Source organism: Actinia tenebrosa, unplaced genomic scaffold (assembly GCF_029948245.1).
Source record: "Actinia tenebrosa isolate PJP-AT-01 unplaced genomic scaffold, QUT_ActTen_1.0 PGA_scaffold9__36_contigs__length_13948895, whole genome shotgun sequence".
Taxonomy (NCBI): domain Eukaryota; kingdom Metazoa; phylum Cnidaria; class Anthozoa; order Actiniaria; family Actiniidae; genus Actinia; species Actinia tenebrosa.
The window spans coordinates 11,574,770-11,590,294 of NW_028292586.1; the positions used below are offsets into that span (position 1 = coordinate 11,574,770).

A 15,525-nucleotide genomic window follows, 5' to 3' on the forward strand; every position below is an offset into this window, starting at 1 on the left:
CTCAACTCAAAAGGGTGAAACGTTTATAAAGATAGGCAGCTATAAAGGAAAAATTCCTTAGATATACAAGGAAAGCATATTGAGGGGTGACCCATGCATGGCATTGCTGTTAGTTCAGTTACTAAGAGCGTTGATCTGTTGTGCGGGAGGTCGTGATTCGAGTCCCGGCCGGACCAACACTCAGGGTCTTGAGATAACTAAGGAGAAGGTGCTGCCTTCGTGATTACATCTACAAATGGTTAGACCTTCATGTCTTCTGGGACAAGGAATTAAAACAGTAGGCCTCGTCTGTCCTCATTATAACCCTATCAAGAGAATATTGAGTAAGCTTACTTAATATTCTCTTGAACCCTTTACAAAGCGGACGTAAAAGACCCACTTAAGACGCTGTTGACTACCATCTTTAGTGTCTGTGCTTATAATTCCTACAGGGCCCTTTGCAAATGTATGGACGCTTTCCTAGGACCAACCAAAACCCAAACGATTTAGATTAATCTGTTCCGTTTATTTAATTGTCTTGACTAAGTAATTGAAAGGTAAAGATAATAATGAAAATTTCTAATCGTAGTTACGACATACTGCGCGTTATTAATTATTAGTCAATTAGCCATGATACGGCAGCCATGTTGGTTTAAACAATATATTCCACCAATCATGGTCTCGCATTCAAGTGCTTGAGAATGCGGGTGAAACAAAGATTTTTATCCTCATGAGAATAAACATGGCCGCCGAGTGATAAAGGTCCATGGACCAACGCTCATAGATGCTGCGCGTGATAAACGGTATAGTTTTATTATAAAAATGAAGTCAAGTATTTACTAATCGGTTCTGGCTAACAAATGGCTTCGCGTCATGTAATTGTTGCGCTTCCATTGCGCTAAGTAGCCTCCCACACGCGTTCACAGCCGCATTGGACGTACTCCGTGGAGTGTGTAAATCATTTTCAACAGCCCGACTTGGTCCTGTCGTATGACTTCGAAATATATAAACTGACATATAAAAATACGTGATTATTAGAGAATTGCGTCTAATTAATTAACGTGATAACAAAATTAAATGCTTTAAGTTATCCATTCTGCTAAATTGAGTTTCGTCATTTGCTTTTGTCTTGAAAACAAAAAACAAAACAAAAAAAACAAAACAAAACAAAAAAACAACAACAACAACAACAACAACAACAAAAAAAAAAAACGAATCGATTCTAGCTATCGTTAATAATGAAATAGACAGAATTGGATCTGAATTGGGCTTCCTGTGGTCAAAATGTTTTTCACGAACAACATCATCCTACCACTGCTTATAACCTGCTCATAAACAAGTCCAACTATTACTCGTTTTATCCTACTCTTAACTTAACACAATTAATATGGCTAATAAAACATGACGAATAATCAGTTTTATAATGCTCTGCATGAATGGATGACCACGTGCTATTGTTTATAGCGCGCGGGACGCCTAATTGTTAAAGCTAGCACAAAGCTAGCACAAGGAAATAAACATCTGATATCTGTTACGGTTCAAGTTCCTGTCGCTGCGATTCTTTTAGGACAGCGGTACCGCCTTTTCCTGTGCATGCGCAGCATCTTCTTTCCACTGGTTTCCCAATCAAGTGCAATCAATAGATTGTCAACATAGAGTACCCGTTTTTTCTTGTCTTCTTTACCGAGCAAAAGGTAGTGCCTCTTTAGAATAACTGGACTACAGTCACAGGTTAATTCTCGTCCTCGCAGTTCCAAAAGCTGTCGTCTAGTGATCTTGACGATACCTTTTTTGTACTTCTTGGTCACTCGAACACGCAGTTGAAGACGACCATTTTTCCGTACCTCAGACTCGACCTTTGCTCTTATAACTAAGATTGAAAAGAACAAATTGTTTAAGGTAGTATAATACTATTTATTCTATGATCCCACATCATTGTCAAGTCAGTGTGCAGGTTAACCAATTGCTGAAGTCAATACGCAACTTAAGCAATTGCTGAAATTAGTGTGCTCTTGAACAATTATTGATATCAGTGCGCACTCTTGAACTGATTAATTGTTGAAGTAGTGCGCACAATTAACAAAAAGGAATTCAAGCGCACTTTAAACAATTGTTGAAATTAGGGCACACTCTTGAAATGTTGTTGATGTCAATGCGCAACTTAAAATATTGTTGCAACCAGTACGCACCACGCTTAAACATTGTTGAAGTCAGTGCCCATCTGTTAAAAATCTCTTTAATGTCATTGCCAATGTTTCAGTATGCACTATTTTTTCATTTATTAAAGTCACTATACGCAAGCTTGCTTAGTCTTTCTTGGTTAAATAGCATTATTTTTTTTAAAATGATAAAGAAAATAATTGTTCGATGCACTGGGTGCGCACATTAATATACTAACGTAGTTAAAACCAATCAAAAACCTTTTTTGAAAATTTAATAAGCAATTGGGAGGTTTGCTCTTAGTGAGTTTTTAACTAGTTTAAAAAACATCCAAGCCTTTTAAATATTTGATGGAGGGTTTGAATATAGACGGAAAACCTGTCTCGAGTTTTGAATTCAGCCCCGCTCTCCTCTGCTAGTATCAATGCTGAATTCAAAACCTGGGACAGGTTTACCATTGAAATTCAAACTCGACATCAAACAATAGAAATAGGGCGTGGTTGGTTTTTAATGCCAATGTAAGGTCATTGTATTACGTAATGTCAAGGTAATGCCAATGTAGGCGCTAGGTTTGATAAACGTGGATTATAGTGTTGTAACTAATTTCTATACCGTAATCACTGAGGCAGAATCTTTTCATGATGTAGTCTTTGGAGCATCTTTTATTGCACGTGTTTGGTACTACCTGAGTTGTTGCTGATGTACTTTGTGACGAATAATTAGGATCTAATTATGAAGATAAGAAAAACGTTAGAATTGGCTCTATATATAGGAACTTTATGTTTGAGTTAAAATTTTGGTTACTGTTCATAAAAATTCTCTAAAACTCTTGCTGCCCCTACCACTTGAAAAGGTTTTACAAGATTTAACGAATATACTAACTTGGACGAGCCGTGCATCGCCGTCGGAGTGCTAAGCTTAGTGGTCCCCACAAATTTCGACCCGTCTTGTCACTGAATGCGATGTTGATGAAAAGAAGAACAACGCCTGCCTTCTTTCCAGTACACGGAAATGACACACGAAAACCTTTTGAAAACAAAATTAAGAGTGGCTGTCCGTAACGGTCGAGAATGGCTGTACATCGAAGGAATTTTCAAAGTTCTCATATTTTGTCAGAAGATACCCTTTGGTAAGCTCTTTCAAAAAATCTAATTTAAAACTTCGAGCGCTTTTTTATTTTGGCAAATTTTACGAAAATGTAAAAATCGACTTCCGTTCTGCTCTGGACCGGGGTGAACAGCCCAAAATATTATCCAAATTTAAGAAGGCCTCACTCGTTCAAAAATACTCGTATCGATCTGATACTTTTTTAAAATTTTAACTAACTATCAGACTCCAAAAGCGATAAAAAATATGTTTGGAAAAATGATTTTTTTCTCGCTTTTTTGGCAATGTTTTTGATGGCATTTCAGGGAGCTACAACGCGAAGCAAATTTTAGCCTTAGTTGAATGCCCTAAATCATCACCTGGTATATATTTTATTTTCACTAATACTATTTGATTTGAAAGCTTGTTTATTGAACTTCTTTTCCTGAAAGTATCAGCCTTGGAACGCAAATACTTCCCCGCAGTCAATCGACTCTTCTATGTAGCATACGGCGGTCTAATTTCGGCTTCAGAATCAAAGCGCCTGCTTCGTGAATGCTCAAAAACTTTCTTGGATCACCCAGAATGAGCATTTAGATTGTAAACAACATTAGTTTGATGTCTGTAAACTATTATCCAGCTATATATTATTGATTTAATTTTCGTACTGGAATTTTTTAGACCGTAAGGACTTAAGCGTACGAAATCTTTAAGTTAGAAAAAAACCTAGGTATCCCATCAAAGACAAGTTTTTTTTCTTATTCTTATTTCTTTATTTTTGTTGAATATACTTGCTCCAAATGCTCTCCAATTTCAATCAGTTCCACGTTATTTGTAGAAAAAACAAACCCCTTTCTGTACTTTCTCAAAATTAATGGACCTATATTACAGGACATTATGATTGAATAAACAAATTGAATTTGAGAAGCGTGGCACGTGAACGTCGATCACTTGTACATTTCACTTCCATGTGTATGATTGCGATTTTTACGAAGTTTCAAAACCTTGCTTTCAATGGCTCTACGTTGTAATCCTGGTTACTTAGAATGTATAGCGCTGAAGGAATGCACAAAAGATGTGTCTGGTCACTTGGGTTGGTTAAAGTTACGATCAGAGGATCAGATTGATTGCGAAATTAAATTACTTCTGGCTAGAGCAGTAAATTTCACTTTATTATATTCGATCGAAGGAAGACGAACAAATTACGACTTATAAACTCTATGTTATCATGCCCAAGGCATTTTTTCAGTGGAAGAGGCTCACATGCATATGACAATCTGCCCAAAGCATCGAGCCGAGTATGGTATTCGGTGGAGAAGCTGCAAGATCAATTGCACTGTCCCTGAAGAAGAATTGGCTTTGCACAAATTTGGTAAAGCAAAGGGAAGTGATAGAGTCAACAGCAGGCATTCTGCATTTATCTTGAGAAAAACGAAGAAGTTAATTGCTGTGGGATCTCGTAAGTTATTAATTGATTAGCGTCTATGAATCTTTAAATTTATGCTGATAATGTTCCAATAAGAATTGATAGCTTATTCATATTTTATTTTCCTTGTGATAAGCAATGTGTCGCCGCTGTAATCAGTACATTACAAGTCTCGTAGAGGATGCGCCGCAAGGAGTATGTCCAACAGTTACTGTTAAGCCACCAGAAACGCTTTCCGAAGTAAGAAATTATTTATTTATCATTAAAATAAATAAGTCATATATAAAAGCATAGAATTGCTTCCCTTTTGATTGCCAATTACCTTACCAGGGAAAAATAATAGACCTACTTTTGGGACCGCTTGTTTTTACCATCGAGAGGGGACAAGGTTTTTTTGGGGGGGGGGGGGGGATCATTGAAAAAATAAGAATTCTATTCGCACAGTACTTTGGCAGAATGGCAGAATGAAAATAAATGGAGGGACCATTTTCATAACCATCATTGTTGAAGGGGTCAGATCAGTTCTTGTGGGTTCAGTACTAGGCAAATACCACCGTCCCATCCCCTCCCCTCTCAGGTAGGAAATGAAAGGAGTCCTAACGAAATGAATTTTTTGTCCTGCTCAAGATGATAAAACAAGGAATCTAATTTGTTTTAGGTCAAGGACTCAACAGATAGCGATGTCTCAGAGGGTTTGACCGAACAGTTTTCGAAACTTGTAGTGAGAGCGGAACATGACGAAACATTTCTCTCTCCAGAATCAAGTAGTATGGCCTCGTCAAGTGATGCAGACCAAGCCTTGAAGGTGGAAGACCCACGTGATAAACTGAATGAATTTCTTTGTTCTTGCAATATTTTGCCTGTTGAGAAAGCGTGGAGTGAATGGAACGAAGTTAGCGAGAAAACGAAAAAGCGATATACCAAAAAGGCTACTGAAGTTGTGTCCTCGGTGTTGAAAACTCTTTATCCGAATGATACATCGTCTCTCTGGTTAGCATTAGTCGCTTCTCCTGACATGAACAAGGCGCTGGCAATTGATGATGTGCCCCATTCAACCAAGAACTACTTAGAAGCCTTGGCGGAAGCTTATAATAACGCTGAGAGATGGGACACTCGTAGGCAGATACTTTCGATATTTTCAGGTGTAGCTGACTTTCAGACCATTTCAAGGTATTTGCCAGGGATCACCAAGTACCGCTATACTCTGGCCAACCTACGCGGAAAGCAGTACGGGGTTGGTGCACCTGTGCCACATCAGACAACAACAACAAGAATACGGATAGACCTGAAACAGCTTGATCATTTTCTTTGTTTTATCACCAGTCCTCATATTATCCAGGACCTCCCATTTGGCCAAAGGCGATTAAAGTTATCTTCAGGACAAGTTGTTGAAGTACCTAACGTGATTCGCACCCTTATACCCCAGAGAATAGTACGTCAGTACTTACAGTATTGCCAGGAGACTGGATTCAAAGCTTTCAGTGAGCGTACGATGCTAAGAGTTTTGTCTGAATGCAGTGCAAGTGTTCGAGCATCGCTTCAAGGGTTAAACTACTTTGCCGCGGAAGGTGCTCAAGCCTTCGATGACCTAGTCACACTAGTTCACCATATCTGCGAACTTGGTCCCGGGAAGGAATGGGAAAGTCGGGTGGTAGAATCTCTCAAGGCATCCAAGATTTATCTGAAAGGCGACTTCAAGGTATGTAACATAGACCGAGTTTGAAGACACACACAAACAGGACGAAAGGTATTATATTCTAAGTATAAAATTTGGATGGATACTCTCAATGATCAAGTAATGAAGGCAGCCAATAAAGCCCTGAAAAATAGCTAACTAATTTAATTGCAGAGCCCGGAAAACAAAGGATTTTGCATCATCAAAATGCAGCTTTAATCTTCTTTCACGAGTTAACTGTGCACACACAGAAACGCCTTTTCTAAGCCTCTATTGTAATCTTTTCTAACTATATTGTCTTTTCTATTTATGGTTGTGTTTCAACAGACTCATCTCAGTGAGACATCAACCGTTGCTGACCACTGCATCATACGCTCTCTCAGCGATCCCACAGACAAGGATTTCCAGCAAAAATGCAAATACCACCAACACGATGAGTTGTGCAGCCAATGCGAAGGGCTTAAGTCCATCTTATTAATTAGATATTACAAGTAGGGTCGAGGAAGCCACGTTTGCTAGCGAGGAAGATAAAGATGAGACCATCTTCCTTCTAAATTCATCAAAACTGGCAATACAGTCTTGGAAACGTCATTTGCTTCGGTCATCTCATCAAGATCAGGCCCGGGTAAACATCATAGAAGCACTTGATCATGAGTCTATTTTGGTTGTCAATGACTGGGCAATGAAGTTTTTGCCACAAAAGTACCGCGAGTCCCAGACCAACTGGTTCGGCAAAAGAGGTATATCGTGGCATATATCTGTGGTATATCGTCGTGTTGAAGGAGTGCTCCAATGGCAAGGGTTTATTCACGTGGTCCAGTCTTGTAGTCAGGATAGCCTTGCAGTCGTGTCTATAGTGCAGCACGTGTTGAAAACTGTCAAGCAAGAGCACAACGAGATCAAGAAAGCTTTTCTTCGCCAGGATAATGCAGGTTGCTACCATGCGGCATACAATCTCCTATCATGTCCAGAAATCACAGCTTCCACTGGTATCAAGATCGTAAGGGTAGATTTCAGTGACCCTCAAGGTGGGAAGGGTGCTGCAGACAGGCTGGCAGCAACCTGCAAGTCACATGTTAGGATTCACATCAACGAAGGGAATGACGTTACTACAGCCACACAGCTAAAGGATGCACTGCTCTCCAACGGAGGAATACAAGATGTTCGAGCTGTTGCTATTGAAACCATCTCTCCTACGAAAATTGAGTACGCCCAAAAGATTCCAGGCATAAGCAAGCTCAATATTTTCGAGTTCAGCTCCAACTCCATCACAACGTGGCGCGCCTACGACATCGGGAAAGGAAAAGATATTCGACTGGAAGAGCAATCTACAGGTAATCTCGCCGTAAAGTGAATTAGATAATATTCTAGTCGACTTTGAACATGAAACTGATATACCTCTACCGGATGAAATCAAAGGGCGCCCCATTCAGATTAGTACAGGAAATCGAACTACACACTCATTGCTTCACTTTCATTTTACGTATTGATTCATTTCTTTGCAGAGAATTGTCACTCTTGGCTGCAGTGTAGTTTTTCATCGGGTGACTTTAAACCATTTAAAGACGACAAGTCTAAAGCTTCTGTGACGACACGTACAACAAAAGAGCCGCAGATGAATGTCTCCGAGCAGCCCGCGGATACCACACCCAGTCTGATGTATATTCCTGCCCAAAAGACGGCTGCGTGCGAGTTTTTCAAAGATTCTCTGCCCTTGAAAAGCATTTGTCTCTTGAGAGATGCTCGAAATCTCTTGAGAAACAATCGCTATTTGATCTTGCTAAGGTCAAATACAAAGCCCACTTGGAAGAGGGGGTTGGGGTTCTACCGTCCTTAAAATTCTCGTCTAGTAACATGAGGACCTCGGATTTACCTGCTGAAGAAGGCTGGGCTCTCAAAGAAAATAAAAAGTCTGACCACTTTAGCGAAAAACAGAGAACCTACTTGGTCAACAAGTTCAACATTGGGCAAACCTCAGGAAGAAAGTTGAACCCAGAATTTGTAGCAAAGGACATGAGACGTGCTCGAGGTCCCGACGGCTTGCGTCTTTTCAATGTCTCAGAATTCCTAAAGCCACAACAAATTTTGTCCTATTTTTCTCGTCTTGCTGCCAAAGTACGCCAGACCGTCCCAGATGACCTTGCTATCGACCCAAACGCAATAGAGGAAGAGAAGAATTTTTCCAGTGCAAGAGAAACAGTTATGTCGACTCTCCAATTACAGCACCCTATCACTTACGACCAATACGATATATGTTCCATGATCAAAAATAACAGACTAAGAACTCTCAAGGTACCAATGCTGCAGATTATCTGCGAGGCTCTAGAGTTAAATGTTCCCGTTCCTCCTAAAAGGCGCAAAGCACCATACCTTGATTTAATTAAGAATGTCGTTTACGATTGCGGCTGTAATTGATAGAAGCCATACAATTGTTCCTGTCAAACAGTTTATTCTAGACGAATGAATAGGAAGGAAACCGGTTTGTTAGCCATTGGCTTCTCTTAAAACAATAAGGACGATTCTCGATTTTTTCATTTAAGAATTTAGTTAAACCAATCAGTTCTGAAACCCCATATAAAAACAAACAAAATCAAACAAAAAACAAGTGTTGACGCGAATCAAATATGTGATGTTTTGAAAAGGGTTTTTAATTAAATAATTCTATGGGGTAGTAGGAAAGTAACTGCCAAGCACTTTAGCCACTAGTTATTATTAATTTTGACAAAAGTACAGAAACGTATAAAAATTGTTCGTTTAGGGACGGACCATTAGACTTTTGAAAGGGGTGGGGGTTGGGCAAAAACCAAAAAAAAAAAAAAAAAAAATTAGAGCACAGCTTTAAAGATTGAAAAAAATGTGCATAAGAAAAGTGGCAGAAAAAATTCCTGCACTCCCCCCCCCCTCCCCCTCAAATATCTAATGGTCCGTAGATTAGTTTATATAATTCAAGAAATGTACAAGTGATCGACGTTCACGTGCAACGCTTCTCAAATTCAGTTTGTTTATTCAATCACAATGTCCTGTAACTAGGTCCATTAATTTTGAGAATATACAGAAAAGGGTTTGTTTTTTCTACAAATAACGTGGAACTGATTGAAATTGGAGAGCATTTGGAGCAAGTATATTCAACAAAAATAAAGAAATAAGAATAAGAAAAAAAACTTGTCTTTGATGGGATACCTAGGTTTTTTTCTAACTTAAAGATTTCGTACGCTTAAGTCCTTACGGTCTAAAAAATTCCAGTACGAAAATTAAATCAATAATATATAGCTGGATAATAGTTTACAGACATCAAACTAATGTTGTTTACAATCTAAATGCTCATTCTGGGTGATCCAAGAAAGTTTTTGAGCATTCACGAAGCAGGCTCTTTGATTCTGAAGCCGAAATTAGACCGCCGTATGCTACATAAAAGAGTCGATTGACTGCGGGGAAGTATTTGCGTTCCAAGGCTGATACTTTCAGGAAAAGAAGTTCAATAAACAAGCTTTCAAATCAAATAGTATTAGTGAAAATAAAATATATACCAGGTGATGATTTAGGGCATTCAACTAAGGCTAAAATTTGCTTCGCGTTGTAGCTCCTTAAAATGCCATCAAAAACATTGCCAAAAAAGCGAGAAAAAAATCATTTTTCCAAACATATTTTTTATCGCTTTTGGAGTCTGATAGTTAGTTAAATTGTTAAAAAAGTATCAGATCGATACGAGTATTTTTGAACGAGTGAGGCCTTCTTAAATTTGGATAATATTTTGGGCTGTTCACCCCGGTCCAGAGCGGACCGGAAGTCGATTTTTACATTTTCGTAAAATTTGCCAAAATAAAAAAGCGCTCGAAGTTTTAAACTAGATTTTTTGAAAGAGCTTACCAAAGGGTATCTTCTGACAAAATATGAGAACTTTGAAAATTCCTTCGCTGTCCCGCCATTCACGACCGTTACGGACAGCCACTCTTAAACATTATGAGGAATACATCTTTGCAAACGCTGTGGCCCTCGATTTTTGTCCATAGTAAACTGATAGTATTTCACGCCAGATCGCAACATCGCAGGTGCACAACTTTAGGCGTGGCTTTAAAAAAAAAACGTCTTTAAAATATCTAATAAATGAATATAAAACTTTTATGTTTTAAGGGGGGGTGGGGGGAAGACTTCCGGTTCCAAAAACGAAAAGCAGTTCCATAACGGTTTTTTTATCCACGAGGGAGGATTTGTTTTTTTCAAAGTCCTAAATGGTTTCAGGTGGATTGTAAATTGTTGTGAACATTTTTTTCGCTTTAGGATTTTTGTGCGCAGTTGGACCAGGAAATATGTCACGACAAATTAGCAGCTTTATAGATTGATGCGCAGCTTTTATTGCATAAATTGATGAAGACATCAGTGACCTGGACTTGCATCGACAACGTTTATTTTCAGATCCTGCAGTGTTTTCTTGAGGTACGATTTTGAAAAGTTTAACTCCGAGTGAAGAATCGTGTGATGCTATGAGCATGCGTGACCAAATGGACAGGACTCTGGTGGAGATTGGTGCTAAATATGGTTGATATGTAAAATGCTGCGTGCGCCTTGCGTTTCTTTGTTTAGTTATACAACAGGGTATAAGCCAACTTACTTTTAGTTCTGCGCGGTACGAATCCTGTAACGGCAATACTTGCTCGAGGATGATTCATGACTGTTGTGTTACTTGAGCGAAAAGACAGTAAGTATCGAACCTGCAACATTACCAAAAATGTATGTCAGTAAGTTTTTTTCTCATCATGAATCATCAATTCTATCCACCTCTTTCCTTCTCTATGATAAGGGTCAGAGCAAGCTGGCCAACTCACACATCGAACCCTGAAACAAACACTGGTCTGAACTAAGTCAGGGTACGGCTATTATAGATCGAATTGGAACAATTTAGTGTGTTAGGTTTTGCAAGATGATGGAAAGGGAGGGAGATCTAACAAAACCCTGCCCATATATGATTCTGAGTCCAAGATTTGAACTCGACCTCGAGATAAAAAACGATTGGACTATTGATATTCCACCCTAAATTCCCTTGGTTCAATATCGTGCAAGGGTTATCAAAACATCACCAGGGAACATCACCTCGCATCACTAGCTACAGTTCAGGAAGCCCACCAGAGACCCTATAACTTATCATCAGAGACGAGTACGCTTGATCTACCGACCTAGACTAGCGACTTTTAGATCCGACGACGAGTACGAGTACGAGTACGAGTTTTAAAATTCGCCTTGTGCACGTGGATAACACTGAATCGTAGTCGATTTCCAATTTTTTACTATCTAAAGTTTCAATCTACGTACACGATCACAACTACAAAAAGATAGTGCCTCTCTTTAAAAGTTAAAAAACTCGTACTTACTCGTACTCGTTTCTTACTAGTTGTCGGACCTAAAGGTCTCTACTACTACATCACGCACAACCCTCATCTACACAAGCGAAAAACGTCTACGCATGCATGCAAATTAGTCAAAACGTATGTAAATTTGACTTTCAAACATGCCGGATGAATTGGACTTCACAAAATGCCAAAGCTTTAATGGTATTCATTCTTAAAACTTAGGGCTAATTCTTTCATGTTTGTTAATACGGTATCTTGGTCTGACAAAAGTATACTCGCGAACGTTTTTGTATACTCGGAGAAAACAAACATTTATTTTCTCACTCAAACTCTTTAAAATTCTTAGAAAACGTGCTGAAATGCACGCATGCGCAAACGTTTATCTCTATTGTCAACCTCACCTAGACATACATTAGTTCATTATGCAGCAGATAAAAATTAAATGATAAATCTAATATCAAATACATACGTACCCTTCCGCTAGTGTTAAACTTGAACTTAAGATCTTTGATGGATGGACTGATTGGAGGGACTAGATTGCTTATGGGTTTCTTGAGCATCGGTGCAACTTTACTGTTTCGAACCAAGTACAGTGCGCTATCGATATCTTCATAAAAAAAGATAAATAATCATGAGAGTTCTGGGTCTTCCTAATTTTTCAAGATGTATCGTATTCTGGGTTGCCGTTTTTCGTATTCCAGTTAAGCTCCAAATCATTATTTTAGGCTATTGTTTTATTATCTTCATGTCTATGCCGGAAGTCCAATGTTCAAGCCAAAAATTCTGAGCGCATAACAATGCTGAAGGACTCATAAAACAACATTGGCTTCCCCGTGAACTGTCACTAAATCCTTCGTGACCTTGATGAATGCTTCCAGCAATGAAATTATTTAATTCAATTAGACATTATGGCTCAGGTGCCCTGCAACACCAAGAACGAGCCACAGTTTTTTTGCGGATATCATTATGACATTCCTTTTCAATTCGACCCTCAGTAGAATGATCCAGTTACTTGGCCGTGGAACAAAGTCGTATTTAATCCTTTTTCGGGCAAAGTGCAGTAGGAAGCAAGGGAAACCAGTTCCCATTTTGAAGTTTCATTTTCACTTTATGCATGCATTTCCAGAATTAAGGAGAACGCCGGGGAAAGTGCTTTTCTCTTAAACTATGATGTTCGACTTTCCTATTTTTATGGGGAAATGGCGCAGTATCTGTGTTATTACCCTAATAATATTTGCGGCTGTCAACGCTTTCCATTAAGTAAGTATTGCTGATATTTGGGACACAGTGTCGGTAGAGTTCATACCATGCATATGTCCGTGAAAAGTTTTGTAAGAAATTACACAAGTTTGCACAAATGAATAAATTGAGTAGACCTCCGTAGATCTTAGACCTGCAAAACTTTGTACTAATTTGTACAACCTTTGAAAGTTAGCTTTTCAGTCACGGATATATGGTATGCACTCTATTTATATAAATTATTTGGTAGATAGAATACATAGCTAGTGATTGAATACTCCCTTGTTTAGTCTTTATGCTCTCTCAGAGGCTTGTTCTCGGATTGATTACACTTCACATCTCAAGCGGCCCGTAGATGAATCAAAAGATAACATGTAAAGTACTTTAGATGGTAACAAAGATTTAAATACTTAGAGTTCATGAAACAAGTTGACTGAGTTAAGAGAGTTTATCCATGACTTAGAGAGCATAGCTCAAAAATTATCGAAAAATGTTATATCAAGTCTAACCATTTTACTGGTACTTAATTTAACCGTTATCATTAATTCCTAACGACGAAGCTCTTGACACTCAGAAATAATTAATGTATGTATATAGTGTCGTAATTGCGAATCAGCCTATTAATTCCCGCACGTTGTAGTGTTTGCATTAACTCCTTAGTGCGACGAAGTGATGCAAATGGCTCAATCGTTCTGATATTCCCTGCTGTCGTTAAATTGGACCAACGACACAAAAGACACGAGACGTTATGATTTGTAAAATTTTGAGTCTCTTCGTTGCCAGTTAACCCAATTACTAAATATCAAGTCAGGACAGCTTAGAAAAAATTGATCATGTTCCTCAAGTTGAGTTTGGGAGTAATTTGGAGTGATTCACTTGATCTAGTCACTCCCTGTCCAAGCCACGTTGAGACAAATCTTCAACTAGCAGTCCGTGTGTATTGAGAAAATTCGTTTTAATGATTGGATTTGCAAGAGAAAACTTGACCAACGGACAGCACAATAAACCCCAAAGGAACATAAACAATCACATTCAATTGACAATTATTGTAAAGGAAAATCAACAGAACATACCGTAGAGAAAACGAGATACTTCTTTGGCGTCGAGAAAAACGTTTAACTGGGCAGGACGACGTTTACCGTCACAGAAACACAGTAAGAACAAGACTAAACCAAAAGCAAGAAGCATGTTGTTTTTTAAGGGTAACTTTCGAGTATGACTTCGGTTTCTTTCGCAGGTGGCGGGTTTGCAGAAGTGCTCAAGACGTTCTAATAAACCAGTTATCTCGATGTTTTAGCGAATTAATCAAAGAAAAGTAATTAAGATCCTCAGAAGAATGAACTTAGTGACATTTGGCAAGCAATGGTTAAGAGAAAAAGCCCGTGAAAGTAAACAAAAGTCGAATAAAAATGAGAACTCAATAGATATGTCAAGCTTTCAACATTCGGCATCTTTGAGTCTTTGAAAGAAAAGGGCTGTTTTGACTACTCAGCTATTATTGCAAATATCTTTGTCATGTTGTCACTTTTAATGCAACCATCTCTGTTTAAACATATCTGGACGTGAAAAACTGTTTACAAATTAAAAATTGTATGATACTCCTTCAACTACCATAACCGAGCAAATAAAGTGAAAGTGGTTTGCGATGGCCATTGGCTGAGCCGTGAACTAAGAAACAGTGATTGAGATGACGCGGTCACTTTAGTAAAAAATGGCATTGAATTTTGACGGAAGCCGAGTCGTTTCAAAAATTTCAAATATAGATGTCAAAGATTAGACAAGTTAAATGGTGTTTACCAAGGCTTTAGCTAAACTAATAACCCTAAGTTTGTAGTTTTAAAAGTCTAGCTCGTGTCATGTTCATCCCGCACCATCAGAAAGTTAAAAATAAAGGCGAAAGGTTCGAGAAATGCTGATAGTAATATATACTCGCTAAATCCAAAGTTATATTAGGGTGAGATCCGCGACTGTGATGAGGTAAACAGCGAGGAAGATGAACATGGACACCACCGCGCGCCACCAGTCCTAGGGGAGGGTGGGTGGGGCAAAAATCGCTTTGCGAAGCTCCAAATGACGTTCTGCAATAAGTCATGTATGTTGAGTTAATTTATACTGCTCCGTGCTAACTTATTCAGTAAGAATAGTGAACTGACTAGCATTTCTCCCACTTTTCTTAACCAAAGGGTGGTAACGTCGTCCAATAAATGTATTTGGCGATTCAAGTGTTTGTACCATACATGAGGTGCCATACGACTAAAGCATTTCAATCATGTCTGTCTCTGTCTGTCACGTGCGTGGCCGATTGATGTGACCAGCGAAGGCTATTTATGTGGTTATTTTTAGACCGGTTCTAGGATGATAATTTAATTGCTGTTATAACAGTTGAGCCCTTAGTGAAAAATTCTTTTGTTTTAAGAATCATACAAGTGAGGCTATCGGGCCGATACAATGCTTGTTGTCTCATTTGCATCTCATTTGCATGCATCCATAATAACATAATTACTTATTCTACTAATCGTGGCAAGGTCTCTATATGAGACGTTACTGGGCGCCTGTTTTCGTAGTCATCTGATCCAGATGTGCAGAACCATATATTTATTATATGTCACCCATAG

General features: G+C 38.7%; 1 protein-coding gene and 1 non-coding gene across 3 annotated transcripts; one reads left to right on the top strand and one right to left on the bottom strand.

Annotated features, from left to right (window-relative positions):
• Window positions 1–484: 484 nt before the first annotated feature.
• LOC116288347 (uncharacterized) lies at window positions 485–14,266 on the bottom strand. 2 transcript variants are annotated; one of them, XM_089024813.1, is made up of 6 exons: window positions 13,984–14,263; window positions 12,145–12,278; window positions 10,936–11,035; window positions 3,022–3,165; window positions 2,752–2,865; window positions 485–1,849 (listed from the first exon to the last, which is right to left on the bottom strand). In XM_089024813.1, the coding sequence occupies exons 1-6, from the start codon at window positions 14,096–14,098 to the stop codon at window positions 1,518–1,520; spliced, it is 939 nt and encodes a 312-aa protein (XP_088880939.1). In that variant the 5' UTR covers window positions 14,099–14,263; the 3' UTR covers window positions 485–1,517. The 2 variants fall into 2 exon arrangements, with proteins under 2 accessions (XP_088880939.1, XP_088880940.1); XM_089024814.1 differs by lacking the exon at window positions 3,022–3,165 and having other exon boundaries at window positions 13,984–14,266.
• Window positions 4,140–9,150, top strand: LOC116294326 (uncharacterized). Its single transcript, XR_016118908.1, has 5 exons — window positions 4,140–4,684; window positions 4,788–4,891; window positions 5,310–6,350; window positions 6,654–7,660; window positions 7,832–9,150. It is a non-coding gene; the product is annotated as an uncharacterized LOC116294326 (transcript).
• Window positions 14,267–15,525: the final 1,259 nt, after the last annotated feature.